This window comes from Micropterus salmoides, unplaced genomic scaffold, assembly GCF_014851395.1.
Source record: "Micropterus salmoides isolate LMB-PRFRI ecotype aquatic unplaced genomic scaffold, ASM1485139v1 Ms_hic_scaffold_11, whole genome shotgun sequence".
NCBI lineage: Eukaryota > Metazoa > Chordata > Actinopteri > Centrarchiformes > Centrarchidae > Micropterus > Micropterus salmoides.
This window is the reverse complement of record NW_024040152.1, coordinates 7199824-7221711: the sequence shown is the minus strand read 5'-3', so window position 1 is coordinate 7221711 and position 21888 is coordinate 7199824. Positions and strand designations below refer to the sequence as shown.

Sequence of the window (21888 nt, the reverse complement as noted above, 5' to 3'; positions counted from 1 at the left end):
AGCGGCGGACCAGATCAGTGCCATTCTGTCTCATTAGAGCCTGGCTAATTAGCGTAGCCTCTTCCAGGGGAGAATGAGCGAGTGAGAGAGAGAAAAAGAGACGGGGAGAGAGGGCCGTGTTGGTGGCGGTGACTGCGTTCTGTACTCTTCTGGTCATTGAGGAGTCGGAGGGCTTTGAGCCCCGCGGTGCGCAGGGCTCCCAGGGTGCTTGTTTTATGACAGCAGGGACTCTGATTCTAGCCGTTGTGCTATTCCTCTCAGGAAGTGTCGGGGATGTTTGGACATAAAAGTCGTGTCAAAGGAATGCCCCCAACCCGCTCCGCCCCACCCTCAGCAAACCTCCCATTGCTCAACTGAACATTAGCCGCCCTCTCTGCCAGGATAGCCAACACAGCAAGCCTCCCCTGTTAACGTGAATGAAAACAAAAGCCCAGTAACTTGCTAAACAGTGCTCTAGCCCAACTGAGCCAGTTAATAATGTCGACATCAACTCCAGGCTATCCAGATCATAGCTTGCACCTCTGCCGGCTAAAATGAAATGGGCTGTTTGGCGAATATAGTTAGCTCTGGCAGTGTCATCGCTGGATTTGAACCAGTAGCACGCAGATGTTTCCTCCAAGTCTGACATCTCCTGAAGCTAAATGAAGACGGAGCATTCTTGGAGCATTCAATCTTGATTCTGATTTTATCAAGGAGTAAACGTAATATCTGTCCTAATAAATCAGAATTGATGCATGGATTACTTAAAAAAAATACATTTGCCCAGACTTGAAGTGAATGACGATCATTAATATGATAAAGTAATATGGCTTGGGGTAGATTCACTGCTCTATAGTTACTACTCTGAATATGTGACAGTAAAAGAGTGACTGAAATGCAACACTGAATATGGGGGGGGGGGGGGGGGGGGCAGTTAAGAGGTGGCTGTGGCCTGCTATGGTTACGAGCCATAAGAGAGTACAGGATGGCTGCGTTCCAGGAACCCCCCCCCCCACACACACAAACAGACACAATCACACACAGTCACATAAACCCATATTTGAAGCACCGAAAAGCACAAACACACACACACACACACACACACACACACCTATTCATACAATCATGCACCAGTCAGTAAACTCTTGTTTACTGCTTTTCTACCCACAGGACCACCACTGCCTATGTCACTGTTAAGCTCCACATCTCTTATTTCTCTCCTTTCAGACCTCCATCACTCTTCTCCTTTCTTTGTCTCTCTCTGTGAATGAGACAAATATGCTTTATGCAAATGCTAAATACACCAAGAAACACTATACCCACACATACACAGGACTGATACCAACAGATCCTGGTCACCTGATTCCGTGCTTGCGTAAGCATGCGGGAAATCCTAAGCTGAGCAGAAGAGGCAGAGGTTGAACTGCACACCAGGCTGATAGGACGGTGCCAGCCTCAGTGATGAGCCCTCTCCCCCACCCTCCCCCCACGATTATTTCCCTGGACCCCATATGGGCATCCTGCCAGTCTAGCCCATCCTCCATCCTCATCACCAACCACATCCACAATGCACTCCCAACCTCAGTACCCGCAGTCTCTGCTGATATGGTACTCAACCCTTGGCTTGGACAGTAGTTATTTTTTCCTGCAAGGCTGCAAACCTCTCTGGACTTAAGCTGTCGTTTACAACATGTCATTTAAATATACATTCTCCCTGGCTGACTGATTTGCACTATAGTAACCTCATAAACAATTAACACTGATGTAATTTCCAGGTGACATACTCAAATTGCTTGTTTTGTTCTTCCAACAGTACAAAGGCCAAAAATATACAATTCACAATGATATAAAACAGCAAATGAGAAACAATGACAACAGCTGCAAATCCTCCCATTTAAGCAGCTGAAACTGTCAAATGTTAGGCATTCTTTCTCATAAAGTGCCTCAAATGATTGACTGAAATAGTTTTCCATGAATTTTCTGTCGATCAGCTAATCCATTAATTGACTAGGAAGTACTGCAGCTATATTGCAGTCAATGTAACATAACTATGTGAAAAAGAAAAAAGACACAACATCAAAAGGAAAATACATCACTTTTCACAAATTCTGGAAAGTTAAAATCTCGTCCCAATTTAAATTATAATAAAGATTTGAGGCAAATGCTGGATATTAGCATTGTGTGGAAACAGCTAACAAAAACTGGGTGCTGGTCTCCAACTTTCGGGGTTCGGGGGTCCTGATGGGGAGGAGCAGGTTTGGCCTGGTGGTGCTAGTAGCTGTGGCAATGCCGGCTGGATAGTAAGGGGGGAGACCAGCTGCCCGGGGAGCGCCCATTACGAGATGGAGCCAGAGATAAGTGCTCTCCCAGGCCCCCTTTCACAGGCATAATTAGCACACTTCTTATCTGCTGCTCAATTCACATTCACACCCGCCTGCCATGAATGGAACGTGAAAGAGTGGCAGAAATCTGGGGGAACGAGAGAGGTAGAGGGGCAAGACAGAATGATGGGAGTGAGGTGGAGAAGGCACGGTGGAACCTGTTCCCAGACAAACCTTCATTTGAGAAGAGAGAGACATGTGCAAGTTAATACTGCGACCGCCTCGCTCTCCCCCTTTCTCTTTCTCCATCCTTCCAAGGAGTCTTTGAACTCCTTAACAAAAACAGTGGTTTGTGCATCAAACTGCAATTTTGTAAAACAAAGCTATCTGGAGGTATAATCATCCTAATCAGCAAGAAAAAAATAAAGCCTTTGCAGATATTTCTAGATTATTCCGCCCTTGGTGATCTATTTCTCCCCCCTTCTTCTTTATCAAGCACAATTGTGGAAATTTTCCCAACTCTGTCACAGACAGACACATGAAAACCTGTAATAATAACTCAGTGCTGATTTTTTTTAATTACTTTTAATAAAGAGTTAAACTGGTGGTGTGTTTTTCTCCTGTTTCCAACACACAAGCTTTTATTGTGTGAGTGCCCTGCTGTCTGGGAGACCAGGGGCCCCATCGACTTACTGAGCAGAGCTAATATAAACAGGTTTGTTTGGTGTTGAAACAGTGTCGACTGCTAAACTCCGAACCCACAATAAAGAGGACATGTGTCATTATGTCGATAAATCATTGCCGTGATGCTCTGAGGCTTGTTTCGCTATGGGTTGGTTAGATTTCCTCTACTTTGTTTTTAACTGTATGAATATATTGATGTTATGTGCATTTAGTATCAAATGTTTTATAATCTTTTTAAGGTTCTATATATAAACTTGATATGCATGTTTGTCTAAGAGCTACTTTGCAAAGTTAGATCTTGTGAAATCATTATACACATTATTCTTTTTAAACATTAATGGTGAAAAAAGAAAGAACAATCTTTTAGTTTAGTGTTTTTTTCAATACCTGGCTCTTGGAGGCAGCCACCTTTGCGAACAGGGCCTGGGAAACTTTGGCCCTCTTCATCTCTTGCTGGATCTCATCGTAGATGTTGGAGTTGATGTTGAGGATGCAGCTCTCAGTTTTGCCGTTCCACTCGCTGGGAAGAGGCGATGGTTTCACCTGGTTAAGAGTCAAGTCAGAGTAAATATCGAAAATCATAAACATGTAGTTTGTCAGATACTGAATTCTCCTTTATATTTGATTGAATTGGTTGTTTGTATAGATTGAGTCACTGTGATCTACTTGGAAGATTTTTTTCGTGACAGTTGGTATGTTTTGCAACTGTGCAACAGGATATGTCTTTATTTTTGTTCAGTCTTTTTGATGCTAAAATACACTCAAACAAAGACTATATTTGACCCAGATTTGGTAATCATTAGATTTAATTAAAATCTAAAGCTTTGTAATAGTGTAAAATTGTGTGGTATTACTATTCTATCTAATTCACTTCCTGCTTCACAAACATGTAAATACTGAAACAGCAACGAATTGCATGTCTGTAGATGATAAGCTCCAGTGTGTGTATTGTCTACAGTATGAGAATGTGTGCATTCAGATTGGTGGTGGTGGAGGAGGAGAGGTGAGGTGAGGTGGGTGGAGTTATTTGCTCACAGGGGAAATGCCCACGGGGATTCGGGGATTCCAGTCCTCGGGCCTTACGCTGTTACAGTCTTCCCTCCGGGGCTGCAGTGTCGGGAACACAACACAACCATACTTATTCAGGCTCACATGAGGGGGAAAAAAGGTTAATCTGGCTAAACACAAGAATACACACACATATGCGTGCACCCATCACACACACACAAACTGGAGTGTAGATTACACCCATGCATGGCTACAGCATTACTTTGCTCAAAAACACTTAGATGTGTTGTATGAAATGTTATTATTCTTATGTCAAGCTGGTGATTAAAAAATAAAAGCAAGTCAAGTCAAATCAAATCATCTTCATTCAGCGGCTTGTTGCATCTTGACAAAAATCCTTTGACAAGGTAACAAGTATCCTAATAAAAGCACTACCCAAGAACCATTAGCATATGAAACATTCCATACGAGCCCTTTTTAAAGGAGACATCAAGAGGGTTGGGTATGAGTACAAGTACATGGCATTTAAATAAAATCATAACACCAACAGCTACTAACTCATGATACACCCTGTGCTCAAAAAACGTATATACGCAAGTATTGGTCTAGAGACCTAATACAAGCTCCTTTATGTGTTAAAAACAATCACAGTGTCAGAGCATGTCTGGGCCTTTTATCCAGTTTTGCGCCAGCTTCATGTGGGCATGTCAGTCTGAGCAGTCGGTTACCAAGTCAAGCTAATAGTTAAGGCCGGGACGTGCACTAACTGGTTTTGGGAGAGTTGAGCCGACCCATCAGCGCACGTGAGAGAAACATACCTCTGCATCTGTTTTTATGAGGCCAATAAAAACCCTCCTCTGTCTCGGGCTCAATTGCCACCCTGGCTGATTTATGCGCTTAAATTCACACCGCATTGCTCCATAGGAGAGGCTGGCAGATGGCCAAGAGTATGAGTGTGCTAACGTGCATGTGAGAATTGCCTTGTGTAGGAACAGGTCTACATGATAAATGTCAATGGGTTTAAGTCATACAGGTGAAGTATATTATGTCTTAAGATATACTATTGATGTGCCAACAGCATTCTGAGCGAGATGAAAATACAAACCACAAACCAGAGGCTTTGTTTTGGGTCATGTTTGAAATAGTTACAGACTGTATTACAGACGGTATGCCATGTAGTAGTCATTGTGTTTTTTGTTCAGCTTGCAAATCTATTTCTGTTTTGTTATGTATCTCTACAGCTCTGTCATCTGGTCTCAGATATGCTAAAATGCCCTCAGTACAATAATTTTGTAAGGAATCTCTAATTCACCTGGTGTGATTATTGTAAATGTAAAAATGTGTAGTTCCAAATCCCTAATTCTGTTTCGGGGATGTTAATGAAAGCATTAACAGTGGGGCTATTGAGACAATTTTTTTCTCTTTCTTGTGCAAAGGTCCACACTCCAACTGTGAATCTGTGCCCTGCACTGACACAGCATCTGATTGTAAAGATGAGCTGTGAACTGCAAAGTGGCCCTGCTTAAGTTCAGCACCGCTGATTCAGAATGCAATTCTTTCTTCTTAGTTTTTTTAAAACACAGAAACTGCTGAGCACTTTCATTGGGAGGCTCCATTTTAGAGATGGGTGGCTGTGCTTCTGTCTTTCCTTCCTTCTCACCTAAATAAAAGCCAAATCTTTACAGAGGACAGGACAGAGGAGGCCTTTGTCCGCCCCTCTCCCACCTCCCAGATGCAGCTGACCGCACTTTAAATGGCTTAAGTGGTAGAAAGTTGCAGCATACCTTTCAAATGAGGGACACTGATTTGCGGTGAGGGTAGAAAGTTGTGCTTTGGTATGTAGTGATTTTGAAATGGGAACTGACTAAATGATGTTTGATCTTTCTCGGAGCTTGTCATCACTGAGTGAGCTTTATTTTTAAAACGGGAGGGCTGTTAATGCTGCCTAATGCATGGTAAAAGGTCAAAATTAGCACAAAAAATTATCCATCATTTGTGCACCATTCTCACCTGTGTGGTGAGGGCGGGGAGGATGTAGAACTCATTTACATGCCAGGAGAATGTAAAGTATGTTCTCTAGTGTGCATGTTGATTATTCCACGTGTTTCCAGACAGGCTGTAGCCTGATACAATGGAGGGGAATGTGAAGTGTGTATTAAAAAAAATGTTAGGGTGGTGCCTGTATGCATACTTGCTGTCGTCACATGTGAACATAGAGCACAAATGAGTGCAGTGCATAAGTGTGTCTGTGTTTGTGTAACCCCACACAAAACATAGAGATACACACTTTCTACACTCTAACAGACTGAATAACGAGCAAAAAGCAGTGACATTTCGTTTAACCTCTTGTAAACCCGTCTATGAAACCTGGCACATGTCACTAGGTTTGTTACAAATGTCTGGATTAAGTTTCTGACACCACCACAAAGACAGTAAATTCCACCTTCTTAAAAACACTCCAACCTGCTCTCGCACCTGTATACTTGCTCTCAACTGTGAAAGCATGTTAACACATTTATTCAATACCAACAATATCTTGAAGTGGCCAGTGATACAGTTCACAGGACTAGATCTATTCACAAATACATTTTCAGAGCTGCTCTGAAGGAAGAAATGATCTCATTAACTCTCAATGGACGGTGCCAACAACAGAATTTTTCATAGTGCAAGTTAGCTAGCTGGCAAACTTTAATGGCATGAGATGGCTCAGGTGGGTAACAAAGTTGTTCATAAGAGCATTTTCCCAAAATTGATTTAATTGGTTAGTTAGTTAAGTTGGCTAGTAACATGACCGGCCCAGTCCCCCAGACTTGGAATTGGCTTCCCTTCGTAGCTACACAGAGGGTCCCACCACAGTTATTGTGCATCCCTCAGAAATATAACTACACATCTGGGCTACATGGAGACTAGGAAAACAGTGATTGGTCATCTGGGACTGCTTTATGTCTTCCCCACGTTTCCGCCACTGGTAGCGTTGGTTGATAATGGAGAACACTAAACAAATGCTTTGTTAACACCAGACAAAAATTGTAATGAATGAACTACAAAAGCATTTCCAGTTCTTCAATCTTGTTCTCTTTAAGAAAGTGAATAAAATAATGTTAATATGATTACTTTAGGGATATAACAGATGCTAGATGCATAACAATGCATTACAATGCATGACATCTAGTGTTGCTACAACAAGATTCTATGCTTGTTGGCATCTACAGCAGCGCCACCAGAAAATCTTGATGGAGAAATAAATCTGCTTTTATCACTTACTACTAATGCTAATGTTTATTCCAATTTGGGAATTATTTTTCTGTCTATAGATCAGCTCTGCCTCTAACAAATGTCTGAAAACTAAAACTGCAGTCTTCTAATTAGGTACTGCTGACTAACACAACTAACAAGATAACAATAAGTCATACACTATGTAAACACATGGATTACATTATCACAGGAAAACATGCACAGCGAGGGATAAAATCTCTGGTACCTGTACAGGTCGGCTGGGTGGAGTGCTGATGAGCGGAGCGGTGCCCATTGCTGAGGCTGCCGTCAGGCTGCGCTCCCTCTCCTCCTGATAGATGCGATCGCGCTCAGCCTCCGGCAGCTGCAGGAAGTTCTGCATGGCACGCAGGTTGACCAGCAGCGACTGGGACGCTGTTTTAGGGTCTTCCTCCTTACGTAGAATCTCAGACAGCAAGCCCTGCGTGAGGTGTTGGGAGGAGAGAAGGAGAAACAAAAGAGAGTAAGAAAGATGGAGAGGAGGTGATAGAGTAAGCAGAGGGAGAATGACAGAAAATGAAATAAGAGAGGAAAAGAAAGGTCAGAGCGGGAAGCAGTTGGGTGGTGGGGTCAGGATGGCAAGCAAGAACGAGAATAATCACATTACAGGATTCTTAAATAAGACACTAAAGGAGAGCCATGAGTGTAATGACAATGGAGATGTGACACTCTTAGACCCACTTAAACTGTTAAATAATTCTGCCTTTTAGACTCTATTTAGACCACAGTTTTCACTCCACACAGTGTTTCTATAGAGGTAGGAAAAGTTGACTTTTTTATTTTCTAAGTTCCTTGATTTTGACATCCCTCAGTTTCAGCTTTCTCTACAGTCAGCAGTGATTCTCTTCCTTTCATCATTATTGTTGCAATCACATAAAAGTAAACTTGAAAGTAAAAAATATATATTTCATTCTGTTCTGTTGGTTACAGCACAAGTCATAGCACTTCATCAATGTTCATTCTTGGGTGACAAAACTACTTTTGTGTGGCCTTTGCCCCATAACACTTTGTTGCATGTAATTTTGAAGATCTTGGACATATTCTTGAAGCCGTATGTTGCTTTGGAGTAAAGCCGCAGCTACTCGCCTGAAATCTTGTACAGTGGGCAATCAGTGTATCCTCGGTTTACTTTTCAATAGCGCTCAATTCCATCATTATGAGACGGCGATGACTCCATTATCAGAGATGTGTGATTGGGCCTTTTCATCAGCTCTTGGCCACACACTGTGCAAACCATCGCTCCGCTTCTCTCACCATCAATAGGTGTGATTTGGTAATAAAACAAAGTGATGGGGAATACATGCTCATGCTTTTATTTATTTATTTTATGGAGTATACAAGCCCTCTTGAGAAATGAGTAGAGCTGCAAATATGTGCTCGGTGTCATTTGTCTGACTATTAAAATGTATACAACTGTGTGTCATACTTAAAAAGGTAGGTCTGTGGTATCCAGACAAGTGTGAACAGATCCGACTCAACAGTGATGTTTTTATGATGAAGGGGACTGTGCACTTAATGCCCAATCACAGTAAGTATTCAGGGGATAGATTAGTGGCATATTTCATTTATGTTTGTACTGTGTGTGTCTGCATTCTTTAGTATGTGCGTGCTTAACATTTTTTGCCTTGTTGCTTGTTGTCTATCTATTTGGTATATGTCAGTTTACTGCATCTTCTTCATAAAAAGTGACCCCCCTCACCTCTGCTCGTCCACAGCATGTCACTACTTGACATCCCCCCACCCCCTTATTAACACAGACTCGTGGAAAAAACACACGCCTAATAAATAATCCTCCAAACTCTCCAACGGCACAATGGGCTAATTCCCCATATCAGCCACAGATAAGACTCTGTTTGTGTGGGAGCTTGCCAATCTTCACAAAAACACCACTGTCTGAATTTACCATAAAACACATTAATTTTTTTCGTGTGTGTGTGTGTGTGTGGGGGGGGGGGCTGCTGTACGTTTTAATTCTAATAGATCCACATCCGTTTCTGTTTTTTGCCCCTTTTTTTACACACAGTGTCTTCAAAGCAAATAATAATAATGATAATAGTAATGAGGTTTGCGGTCACCTCGTGCCATCCCCTCTAATACAGACGATAAGTATCTCACTACCTTCTGTGTATGAAGTGAAAACACATATTTTGGCAGGGATAGAATGCACGCCATGGCCGAGCCTGGGTCTTTCAAATGGCAAGCGGCCAGCTGTCTTGAAGTACAGTAGAGGTGCTAGATTACTGGAGTGAGAATTATGAATGAAATATAAACCAATTCAAACACTAGTATTTCTTACTAAAGAGGTGCTATTAGAATAGTTTTAGGGCTTCCTTAATGTGATGTATTCCCTTTTCAAACAGGATGTTGACGTGGAAACTTAGGCAGCGAGTGTTTTGCGCAGTTTGATTTAAAAAACAGGAATATGTAGGACACCCTGTAACTACAGATGTACTGTTTTCCAGAAAGCAGCAGTTTTTCTAGGAACTCATTTTTATAGGATTTGTGAAGGTACTGTTTGTTCTAAAAATGTTTTATTACCTTGTAAATGTCTGAGTCGGACTGCGGCATAAAATTAAAGATAAAAAATGAATTAAAATCAAATTATACAAACAAATAAATTAAATCTTCAGTCAACCTTAAATGATGAAGCAAATATTGGATACTTTTCAATCAAGTTTTGAAAATTTGACTGATATCAGTCCATGGCTACCTGAAGCCAAATTAGATCTTTATTAAAAAGGGAGCAGGAAGGGGAATGAGGCTTCAGAGGTAGCAATTTTTAGTATTGGCAATAATTTTAGTAGTGACAATGATTTTACATTTTTTGTGGTTAATGTTTTAAAGGTAGTCTTCCGTCCTCACCTGGGTTCTGTTGAAGGCCACACGGGCGAAGACAGCCTGTGAGATGCCGGCCCGCTTCAGCTCATCCCTCACCCACTGGTAAATCTCTGAGGACACCTCTGTGTTTGATGCCACCTGTGGCTCCAGGGGCTTGTTGTGGGAGCTGCGGCTAACAGGTGGGTGGTTGAGGTACTGCTGCGACAGGGACTGCTGCGCCAGCAGCCGGTTCACTGCATACTGCTGGTTCAGGATCTGAGCCATCACAAGCTGCTGGTTGACCAGCTGGGGACTGATGGGCGTGGACACCAGGCCTGGGTGGTGTAGACCGGGAAGCTGGGGCTGTCGGCCGCCAGTCTGGCCACCATGTGATGGTGGAGCGTGAGACAGCGGGGGCACTGGTGAGGAAGGAGTCTGCTCTGCTGTGCTGCCGGGGATGGGCTGCTGCTGCTGGGAGAAGCCCAGGTGGTTGTGGTTGTGGTTGTGATTAGAGCCAGGTGGAGAGAGGTCAGACAGGCCATCCATCTCTGCTTGAGGAGGGGGGAGAAAGACGAGCAACGAGAGGGCGAAAGTGGAGGGCAGAGGGGACAGAGACAGATATAAAGAAAAGGCAGGGTCCGTTATTGGCTTGATGCCTTAAAACACCACAAAGAAAACACAAACATACAAGTGCTAGAGAATCTGAAAAAAAGTTCAACCTTAACCTCAAAATCATGAACATCAGTTTAATGTCACCAGAAGAATTTAAACACATCTGCGCTGCATCTCTTTTTTTTTGCCTTGACTGAATCTTAGCCTGTCAGCATACATTTCGCTCACTTCCGTGACCTATTGGAAGGAAAGAGAATTTTGCAGCCATCACATATTCATTTCTAAAAACCTAAACCACTAACAAAAAGATACCTTCACAGGGCTCTTCCTTGCTAACTGGATATGAAACAGCTGATCAGCCAACTACTGATTAAAAAAAAGGATTGGAAATGCAGATAAAAGAGCTTCATTGTGTTTGACCTGTGTCTTCCACAACCCATGCCTTAGAAATTAAGTTCAGAACGTCTGTGGCCTCATCATGTGAAAAAAAATCTTGGGAGTGTGTGTGTATGTGAAGGTACAGAATTAATGTGTGTGTGGTTGAGAGTGTGTTTCCACAACTGCAGATGTAATGCTGATAAATCTGATTCTCCTTTTACATCCTTAATTCTAAAATAAGGAACACAAGCTAGCCAATATGACATTTTTAGGGGAGGATGGTCTAAATATAAATGTAGGGAGCAATGAACAGAGACCGAAGGAGTACAGTAGAGGTGTGTTACAGTGTGTAACCTGAGAAACATCCTTGTTTGAGTGTGCTAAAACAGACATGACTTAAACTGTCTGTATGACAAAAAGAACATCTATATATGTGCCGTCATTTGATGGAATTTTAGAGATTTTTGCGGCTTCTCTTGCTTTAAGTCCATAATGGCTGCTAGGGAATATTATAAGACAGGTTTAAATTATGTGCTTAGAGGATGAAAACAATGATTTAAGATTCAAAGTACTACCCACAGTGAAGTGAATGAGCATTTGGAGCAGCTGAATGTTTCATGCAGGGGTAAAAAATGTGAGAAGGATACGCAAGCAAAGAAATGTAGATAGAAAGTGTAAGAGGGGTCTTTTTTTAAGTTTACATGTTGTATAGATAATGTGCATTCGTCTACTGCAACAAGACGAAGATACCGACATGTACGGGCGTCACTTTGTGTTTAAAATTTGTGGGGACATAAGGGCTCAGATTAGGGCTGTGACAATACACTTATCTTACGAGAAGTGGCGATGCACCATACTTGTGTCACAAGAACGCGATATGATGATATAATAACAGTATTTTATAGAAATAATCAAAGCTGAAATATATGAGTTGGGGCTCTGGGGATCCTCCCCCAGATAATTTTGAGGATTAAACACTTTCCTGTATTCTGTGACATCCTGTTCTGCCTTTCCTACATCTTTTTATGATGGAAATGTTTTTATTTATGTAAAGGGAAAAACAAAAATCAGGTGGCAGGTGACAATTCAAAATCTATAAGTATTACAGAATCTAATGCAGCGCAGCTCTCAGGCATTTTGTGTTGCTTTCACATATGTTTCTCCTGTAGATCAACTTTTCTCAGGTAATATCAACCCTGCTGAATTTGCACACATGCAGGCATGATTTAGTCTTCACTCCTCTTTTGTCATGTTTACAGGGAGAGAACAGAAAATTTGGCCAAATAGAAACTGTGACAAGAAGTTGTTAAAGTTACTGACTGGTGCTGCACATTTTGGGGTCATTTTATAATCAGTAGCTTGTCTATTCTAACTTAAAAATGCAAATATGGTGATGGTGTATAGATAAGATGCTTGCCTTTGGTGTAGGAGACCTGGATTCAATTCCCACTGTGAGACATCCACCATTGTGTCCCTGAGCAAGACACTTAACCCCTAGTTGCTCCAGAGGTGTGCGACCTCTGACATGTATAGCAATTGTAAGTCGCTTTGGATAAAAGCGTCAGCTAAATGAAATAAATAAATGTAAATAAACCTTTCTCAGAGCACTTTCATTGGTTCTTTGCATTTCATGTTTTTCAAAGCATTTTCAACAAACGCTTTCAGTGATGGGGACACGTTTTATCCTGTTGATGTTAGAATACATTATATATCCAGGTTGCTGCCACTGCTCTGAACAATTAGCTTAGCTAACATTACTGGTTAATAACAGCGGCAAAGTTCTAAAAACTTAACATTACTGTATCTGACAGGACAGTTAACATTGTAAGCTAGCTTACATCTATCGTACATCAGGCTTGCTTTCCGACTGACAGCTCGTTCAGCAGTCTTTTACCGTCATCACGTGTTCAGCTGTCAGACTCCGCAGTACAATCTATGGTAGCGAACTAGAAAAAAAGACCCGCCCTACGCTGCCTCTGATTGGCTGTTGGGTTGAGGCAATAGGAGTTACGATTGGTTAGGCACATAGCCTATTAGGCAGAGCTAGTTGTAAAGTTGCAGAGCTCATGCTAGAGAGGAGAGGACACGGTAAATAAAACGGGTAGGCCTACATGCTGTCTGTCTTGTATGCCTGAATCTTTTAAAGGTTTCCGCCTCTCTTTAAGGAATTGACACACGCTAAGGCTTTTTGCATTCACTATGCCGAGTGAGTGAGTGAGGGGGCAGTATTTAAGAATTCATACGGATGGCAACATTAACACCTAAGAAGTGTACTGCGGCCTCCATATCCCACAGAAAAGCATCGTATCAAATTATGAGTACATTTCTGTTGGGGGGGGAGGGGGGCTTCAACAAGCTGAATTTTTCAGCAGATGAAAGATTAAGTGCATGGATGTTTTCCAAAAATACCCACAATAATCATGTATTTCAGCTGCTTGTTTCTTAACAGTCAGCAAGCACAAAACACCCAGCCAAGATGGGTCTATTGAGCGTTTGTCAAAAACAAATGGAGGGGAGGGGGGGCAAAACAAAAAAATCTTGGTAATAATCACATCTCTTCCCATAATCCCTGGCATTCCCTGGCTCTGATGGTATGGCGTGTCTATTCACTCATATGTGAATGTGTGTGTGCATATGCTCGCTCACACAGACTGCTGGGGGGCATGCTCACAACACACAAACACACAGGCACACGGAGGCATTTCCATGCAAATTGAAAAGAGAAGGGGTGACAGAAGAGCATGGCAGGCCCTGGGAGAAAAAGGCTGCCACAGAAGCGGGAGTCCTCGTGTGGAATCCTGCCACAAAAGAGTCCCGGATTAAACACACAATGGGAATGGGATGTGGGCTGAGGGAGGGAGGGAGAGAGAGTGAGAGTGTGTGTGTGTGTGTGTGTGTGTGTGTGTGTGTGTGAGACTATGAGTGAGACAGAATGAGAAAGAGAGACGTACAAAGTGACCCAACTCTTTCCCCTGCGTTCACTTCCCTGCACTGGCGTTTCCACATCAAAAGAAGAGACGACATTCGCTGGTGGCCAGTAATACCACTTCAGCTGGCAGAGCAGCAGAGTGGCTTGCCAGTTCCTGTGACCAGGTACTTATTCCCCTTGACTTCAGGCTCAAACTGCTTGCTAAATGCAGTGTGGTGAAGCAAATGCAGAGTCACATTTGACGCCACTGTCAAAGTACAAAGGGATGACCGTGCCACACTTTCTTTCAGCCTTGGCATTTCACCATTTGTGGCCACGTACAGCAGGTAACAGCCCGTCATGAATATTGAGGTTAGGGGAGTTGCCGCAGTGTGCGGTGGGCACCTGAAGCTTGTGTGCCAAGGTTTTGTGTCTGAGGTTTGGCTAACATGGCGCGTAGGTGCTAGAGTTTGTATGAATCCTGAGATGTTATCAGTGCTTCTGTGTATATACATTGGTGGTTTTGTTATCAGGGCTTGAATTCACCAAAGAGTGATACATGAACGTGAAAAAAGATGAACAGCTTATACTTTCTTTAAGTTGAAAAGTGACATTATGTTGTGGGTGTGATAATGTTGTCATCACTTGTTGTTTTTTTATGTGACTTTAAAGCACGATTTGGTTTTCGGATTAAAATTATGATTTTAATTGACATTCATTTTAGACAAGACAGGCATTTAACATTAAGCATTAAGATTAGGTATCAAGGAAGGAATTTAGCTCCTCACAAGTTAGACACATCTGTGTGTGTGTTTATGTATTTTTGTGCCAAATATATCAAAATCAGTTTACATAGTCACATTATTACGACATAAACCTGGTTCACACAAAGTAAAGCACAAATGTTTAGGGTTAAAGCTTGTTTTTTCAGGTAAGTCAGGTAAGTTTGAGTCAAAGCGACAGTAATGGGTTAAGCGTGTAATAGTTATGGTAAAGGTTATGGTAAGTTTCCATTTATGCCAGTTCAATGTCCTCCAAAGTAAAAAAACAAAACAAGAGTGTGTTTGTATGAATGCCCATGTTGCGACATACCTAGTGCATTGGCACGCGGGCTCTCACGGAGGACACACGTCCCCAGGTAGCCCTCCAGCTGGGAGGGTTGGCGCATGCCTGCACAGTGGTATGGCAGAACACGCACATGCACACACACACACACACACACACACACACACACACAGCATACAGTGTAGAGTAGTGAGGAAAGAAGACAGGGTTAAGGCTTTCTACAGTACTTCTCTCCCACTCCAGGTAAGCAGAAATGTGACATTTAAAACACGAGCATCACTAAGGCCTTCCTGGCAGCTGCAGCAGACCCATTTTTTGAGGAAAATAAAAACCAGATAGAAAACAATTATGACAGAAAATGTGTAGGAGTATGCAAGAGAATACACAAGTGCAGCAGGTCTGAAGTAAATAATGTTCCCAGCGTATGTTGCCACTTTAACAGAAGAAAAAAAACATCAGATAAGATATGATCACAACATACTATTTGCATGTAGGCTGTGAAAACATTTTGATATAATATCTCATCTGTCATCACAGCGAGCAGTAGCGCACTGGCAAAGAAAAAAAAGATTGTTCAACAGATTGTTAAAGCTAATATCTCAACATTACACTGCCTTATGAGCCTTGCAAAGAGTGGTGTTCGGCTTAATCATAAGACATAAAAATATATCGCAATTCTATCTCCGGGTAGGGTGCTACTAGGATCATATAACCTCATTTCCTGGAGGGTCAAAGGGGATTTTTTTGAGATAATATAAAGCATGCGTTGTTAGAGGGTTGATAAGAAAAACTAATTGAATTTCAGACTAGGCGGTGGCCAGTTGAAGATATTGCTGCCTCTTGTTCATAGAAAACTAAAGCGTTGTACTCACAAACAAAAATAAAACAGTAAGAAGCCTCAATTTGACTCTTGCATTAGTGTTATTTAAAGCAATAATGGATACATTAAAGATAACACTGTGTTCAACTGCAAAACAGTGTGGAGATAATCTTGAATTATTAGATAACAAGATAAAAATGTATTTCTGCTTCATGCAACAGCAGGAAGACAAAGAGACGGTTGGTTAGAGAACATATTGTATTGGCGAGTGGTGTGTATGTGTGTGAATGTGTGTGCGCGCACAGAGACAAAAGTATGAACGCCATACTTTGCGCCCCTCCGTTTTGCTTACCCATCATATCTTTTGTCTTCTTGAAATGTTTATACCAGCGCCCAAATTCCTGACACTTCGCCGCCGACACATTTGCATAGTAAGTGCTGTTCACAATGGAGGAAATCATACTCTGAAAGAGAGAGATTGATTGAGAGGGAGAGAGAACGAGAGAGAGACTTTAGATTCTCATTGTGGAAAATACAGACATAATATTAAACCTTGTGAAACATGCAGTAACACTGTAGCTTGTCAAAACAAATAAAAGATAGGGACACGGTAAAACCCAGCACTAAAAAAAGCCAACTGAAAAGTATCAGACATGCAGAAATTTTGGATCCCCTCTGCTAAAAGGTAAAACAAATTAAATCAAAAAAGGCTTTATCTATTGTTTTTTATCAAATGCCGTTGAGTTTGATTTTTTTTTATTTTAGAGTGGGTAAATTACAAGGTCAACTGAGTTCTGAGTCTGTTGACATCAAGAGCAGGCGGCAGGAAATATATTTACCTTCAAAAGGAAAGAAGATAGTGGCTTATTGAATATCAGCATCTGGGGAGTTGGGTGATGTAAACAGATAAACCTCTTATTTTTCAGCGCTTTATTTATACAATCTGTTTAAGACAACAACTTCAAGCAGATAGAGGGCCGCACTGAGCATGTCGTTCTCCGACGCACATGTGCTCCTATCTCCCCCTTTAGAGTAGTCTTTGCCCTCTCTACATTTACTTCAACTGTCCTTCTTTCGCCTCAGAGAAACAAAGAGGCGTTTTTTGTTTTTTTTTCTGCCTTCCAGTTTCATTAAAATGAATGTTTTAACACCTTGCCGGCCTCCAGGCAAATAGCGAGGTTGGTGCAGGAGAAATTGTTTTTGATTGTTATAAATATTCAAAAGAACCAAACCATCTGTTTTCAAATTACAGGTATGCCATCTTTATCATTTTCATATAATATATGCTTGGAGGATGGCGGGGGAACCTTCTGGCAGAGCAGCATGGCAGTGCAAGCACAATGATCTGGTACAGGATGATTCTGGTTCCCTGGCTCCAGCTTTTCTGCACAAAAGGAGGGTAAAGGGTGGCAGTTGTGCCGTCAGAAAGGTCGATCTAACTCTGGACTCCTGACCTCTCTATTAAAGCTGTATGCACCTTTTGTGATGGCACCACTCCGAAATCTAACACATGAGAATGCACCAAAAAAACAAACGCGGGCAAAGTTCATTGGAGGATCCAAAACAGGCAAGATGGACACAAGTTTCCTTCGTCAAACTGTGGCAAGGAGGGATCTTCTTGAGGATGAACTAAAGCAAAAGGTAGTCAGCTTTAAGCATTAATTTAACCATCTTCACATGTTTCCTCCTCCTACAAAGAGTTACAGAACAAAACATTGCTATTGGGACGTTAAGGGCTAATAACACCACACAAGAGTTTATAAAAGCTAGAGCTCTCAAAGACATTGACTGAGCTAGACGCAAAGATCTTGGTGCAATAGTATTAAAATGAAACTAAGAGGACACAAGACAACTAAATGTAGAGGAAGAATTCACGTATGTGTGCCGCTGTTCACCTTTCTACAAAGGTCACAGAGGTTGCCAACCTTAACTACTCGTCATCATGGCGTGACTCGCCATACCTGCTTGTACCAGGTACAGTCAACCTTGCTTGCACTTTGTCACAACCATTTAGCTGCTTTTATTTACGAAGTCAAATATAAGCAAGTGGGGCGAGAGTCACGTTGGAGACTGCAGATGGATGTAAATTTGTGCCAACCATGCTGTGCTGCATCATGCCGTCATAATGAAAAACAGAAGGGTGAAGAGGTCTGCTTTGGACTTGCATGGTGTAACAAAGCAGTCTTTTATAGATATACTGAAAAGCCGCCATTCAATGAAAACCCTGATAGAGTTCAGGTTAGGGTTAGGAAGTCAGAATGGCCCTTTTAATGGGTCATACATTTATTCATGAAGCAGCTCCTTCTTTTGGATTTATGTAATATTGGCATTAGGAAACAGCAACTGCTAGTTCAGCCTTCTATGGTTTTAAAATGATAATTCCTGTTTGTTCATTGTGATGTGCAAAAGCCTGTGTAAATCATAATTAATGGTTTGGTTCTGGACTGGAAAAAAAAACAACAAGTGTATATTTGGGATGACGGTTGGTAGAGCAGCAAATCCTACATTCCAGTCTCACCTGGTTCCGGTAGCCAACTCCCAAACCAAAGATATATATATATTAAAAGTAAAAAGAATTCTCATTTAAGCCAGCAGGATAATGAACTCCTCTCCTCCAGCCTGCCATGTTTTATTTACAGTATATCTGGGCTAAGGCTGCTCCAGGCAACAAACAAGAGGCCTGCAGAAGACGGTGTGCCTTTTTCTCTCTCTCTCTCTCGTTCCCTCATTCCCCGCCATCTTTGACACAGATGTTCTAATAAACGCTCCTCATTAATCAGCCCTCTCCCTCAATACATCACTCTACCTCTCACAGGGGGCCCTGTGTGTATGTGTGAATGAAACAATACACACACACACACACACACACACACACCTATTCTCTCTCTCTCACTCTCCCCACTGCTCTGTCACACACACATGCATACGCACTAAGTGAAATCAAGCAGATAACCAGAGCCTCTGCTGCCACTGCGGTGCCAGCAGGAGGGCTGTGCTAGGGCTTGTCAACAGGTAGCAGTGTGTGTGGGTGTGTGCGCGAATGAGCATGTGTGTGGACCCTTTAAGTGATAGCCATCTGCAGCACAGAGAGCTTATCAGCAAGACCAGGAAGTGGCACTGGGCTACTATCGGTCCCTAGCATCTACTCCACTCCCCATCATGAGAGACAGGAAGAGAGAGAAAGAAGGAGGGAGTGTGTGCGTGTGTGTGGGTAAGAGAATAGCAGTGCAGCAGGCAGGTACTGTAGGCACCCAGCTGCCAGCGTTAGAGTGTGGTGCACACACTGGCAAATGCAAACACACACAAAGTAGAACCCCTGCGGACAAACACACATGGTGTAGTTACACAAATGCACACACACACAATTAAGTACACACACACACATAAACGCACACATTCCAACTTAGCCTGATGTCTTGAATCAGATAGGGAAAAGCGAATCCCATTTGCAACACTGTGCCTCGTCTCTCGCCAACACCTAACACAGCTCAATTATGGCACATGCCTACCTCAACTGGGGTGACCCCCCCCCCCCCCCCCTTCAATCTAAGACACACACGCACACACACAAACATACCCTGGCAACCAGGTTGCGCCTATGGCAGCCGTGGTGGTGAAGACCTGCAAAGATGGCATTTTGATGACTATTTGCTGCTACGCAACGCAGCAGCTGGTGCATCAGGGGCCGCCCAGTGAGAGTGAGCAGGGGGTGGGCAAGAAGAGGTTGTGGCAATGAGAAAGAGTGGTGTGAGGGGGGGCGGGGATCTCGTTTGTTGCCATAGTTTCTGCGAACATGGGTAAGGGGGTTGCTAAGCTTGCTGGCAACATCCGAAATAAATAATAATAAGCCTGATCGGCTGATTGAGGCAGCTTCAGGAGAAGTTTTATTTTGGCGCTGCTTCTCCGAGCCATTAGCTTTGAATCTTGAAGTTTGCTTCATATGTGTACAGGTCAGAATCAGTTCCTCTCGCGGAGTGACAATGGGCATTAAGTGAATGCATTTTCTCTTTCTAATTCTAAGTTTCCCCGTGCCATTTGTAGGCCAAACACACAAAGCGTGACTCCCTGCTACAAAGGAATGAAACTAAATGTTTGACAAGGCTCCAGACAAAAACAGCATTTCACAAGAAACCCTCTACCCCCTCTCTTCAGAGCTGTGTTCAGAGGTGGTCTAATTCTCTTTCACTCACTTTTTGTGATTCTCTCATCTGTTAACCTCTCTTTTCGGTCTGGGATTACGCAGCAGAATATCAAGGAAACACTAATCCTTAAAAGGTGCCAATCTTCTGCTCCCTCATGCAACACCCCTTTCCCCCCTCCCACTCATTTCACTTTTTTGGTCAACTCATGTTGCGCTCCATTTGACATGGGAAGTTGGAATTTCTGATTTCAAAGTTGGAAATTGGCACTACCCTGACTTTGTGATCCAAGATGGCTGCTCAGCGTATCAACAGTTAGTGAAAGCTGTAGTTTGTACTGTTTATTAGCACTTCTGTGTACTTGTGCCTCAGAAATTTTCATACACAAATTGCTGTCCAACTGCGTGTGGACGTGTTGCAACAGTGTTTAGTATGAGTAAATACCGCACAATGTGTTTTTTTTTATCAACCGGCATAACAATGGTTAATCTGGCTAGTTGTAAACAATGGCTGGCTGAGCAAGGTTTTCCAACTTGTTAACTGGAACGGCGTCAACTCGGGTATTCCCAGCTCAGACCTCCGCCTTCTGAGGTAAATGAAACACACCATCAGAAACATAAGTGGGTGGGCCAAAAGCAGGCAGTGACGTCACTAGTCACATGACAGGGAGTCTGTGAAAAGAGGCAACGTGGGGACATATCTCATACATGACAACCTGTCTACGAAACCATTTCAGTAGGAACAAACCACCACTCTATGGGTGTAGCAGGCCCCGGGTCCCACAGAGGAACAGATGTCAAACAGCATCATGGCAGCCTGTTTGAACGTGGCAGATACAGATCCATGTAGATCATCAGGGTATAAATTAACTAAGAAGAAAAGCTGCAAGTTTCTCTTTAAATTACATAAAAAATGAAAAAACACATATGGAAAATTCAATAAATAATAATTGAATTTAAATAAAATAATGTCTAGGCAAAATTTAATAATACAAAATAAGATTTAAAATCAAGGCTTTAGCTGAAACTTGGCTCAAGAGCAATTAAAACATATGGTTTTATGTGATATCGGTACTCTACATACTGTTTATAGTATACCATATAAAATCGTACTAAAATTTAACTAGTACTAAACACTGCTTTCAAATTCGATACAGCTATGCATTCTTTTGATTCTGATTTTAAAAAAACATTTACTGGCTGAGATGCATAACAATGAGAACAGAGGAGAAAGATGAAGATTTACCACACTGCAAAGGATGAAAAAAATAACATGTTAAGTGTTTGCAGTGAGCGAAGCTACCAAGAATCGACAATGGCTGGCAAGACTTTCTGCATGACAGTAAATGTAAGACCATTTAATGCCATTTGTCATCTGAATTTAGGACCAAATTGGCTGCTAAAATACATTCAAGAAAGAAAGAAAAGAAAATTCAGTTCAAGATATTTTCTGGATCCTCTTTCATCCTAACTGGAAAGCTAAAATAATCTTCAGTTTCATTTGCGACTAGTTTGTAGGTGAAAATAGCAAATGTGTGTCAGAGGAAGTGTGTGTGCGCTTGTGTGTTAGATCCTCTGAGCTTGCGCGTGCTCTCTTCTGAGCTGTCTTCACATATGGACCGTAAACAGGGTGATTACCAGACCGGGCTGGGCTCCGCCTGAACGCCACCCAGGGACTCTTTACATCATCAGCGCACTGCTCATGCCCGGCTAAACACACAAACACACACACTGAGAGCAGCCACTCACTCTCACACACACACACACACACACATATACATACATACATACACACACACAGTGCAAATGAGGGTCTCCAGGTGACCATAAGGTGGCCTGGGAGGAGAGCTGGCTTGATACTGAAGGCACCTACGCACATGCTTGG

The 21888-nt window shown here is 42.3% G+C and overlaps 1 protein-coding gene across 10 annotated transcripts in view; it reads right to left on the bottom strand.

Annotated features, from left to right (window-relative positions):
- The window catches only part of LOC119897086 (DNA-binding protein SATB1), a 60147-nt gene that overhangs the window by 15632 nt on the left and 22627 nt on the right, over nt 1-21888 (bottom strand). For 6 of the 10 annotated variants that reach the window (XM_038710635.1, XM_038710641.1, XM_038710639.1 and 3 more), the window contains 6 exons: nt 16218-16329; nt 15073-15150; nt 10128-10630; nt 7474-7686; nt 4020-4091; nt 3372-3527 (listed from right to left, as the gene is read on the bottom strand). In XM_038710635.1, the coding sequence (XP_038566563.1) occupies nt 3372-3527; nt 4020-4091; nt 7474-7686; nt 10128-10630; nt 15073-15150; nt 16218-16329 (1134 nt within the window). Of the gene's footprint in view, nt 1-3371; nt 3528-4019; nt 4092-7473; nt 7687-10127; nt 10634-15072; nt 15151-16217; nt 16330-21888 lie in introns of all 10 variants that reach the window. The other 4 variants (XM_038710640.1, XM_038710643.1, XM_038710646.1 and 1 more) reach the window with 2 other exon arrangements.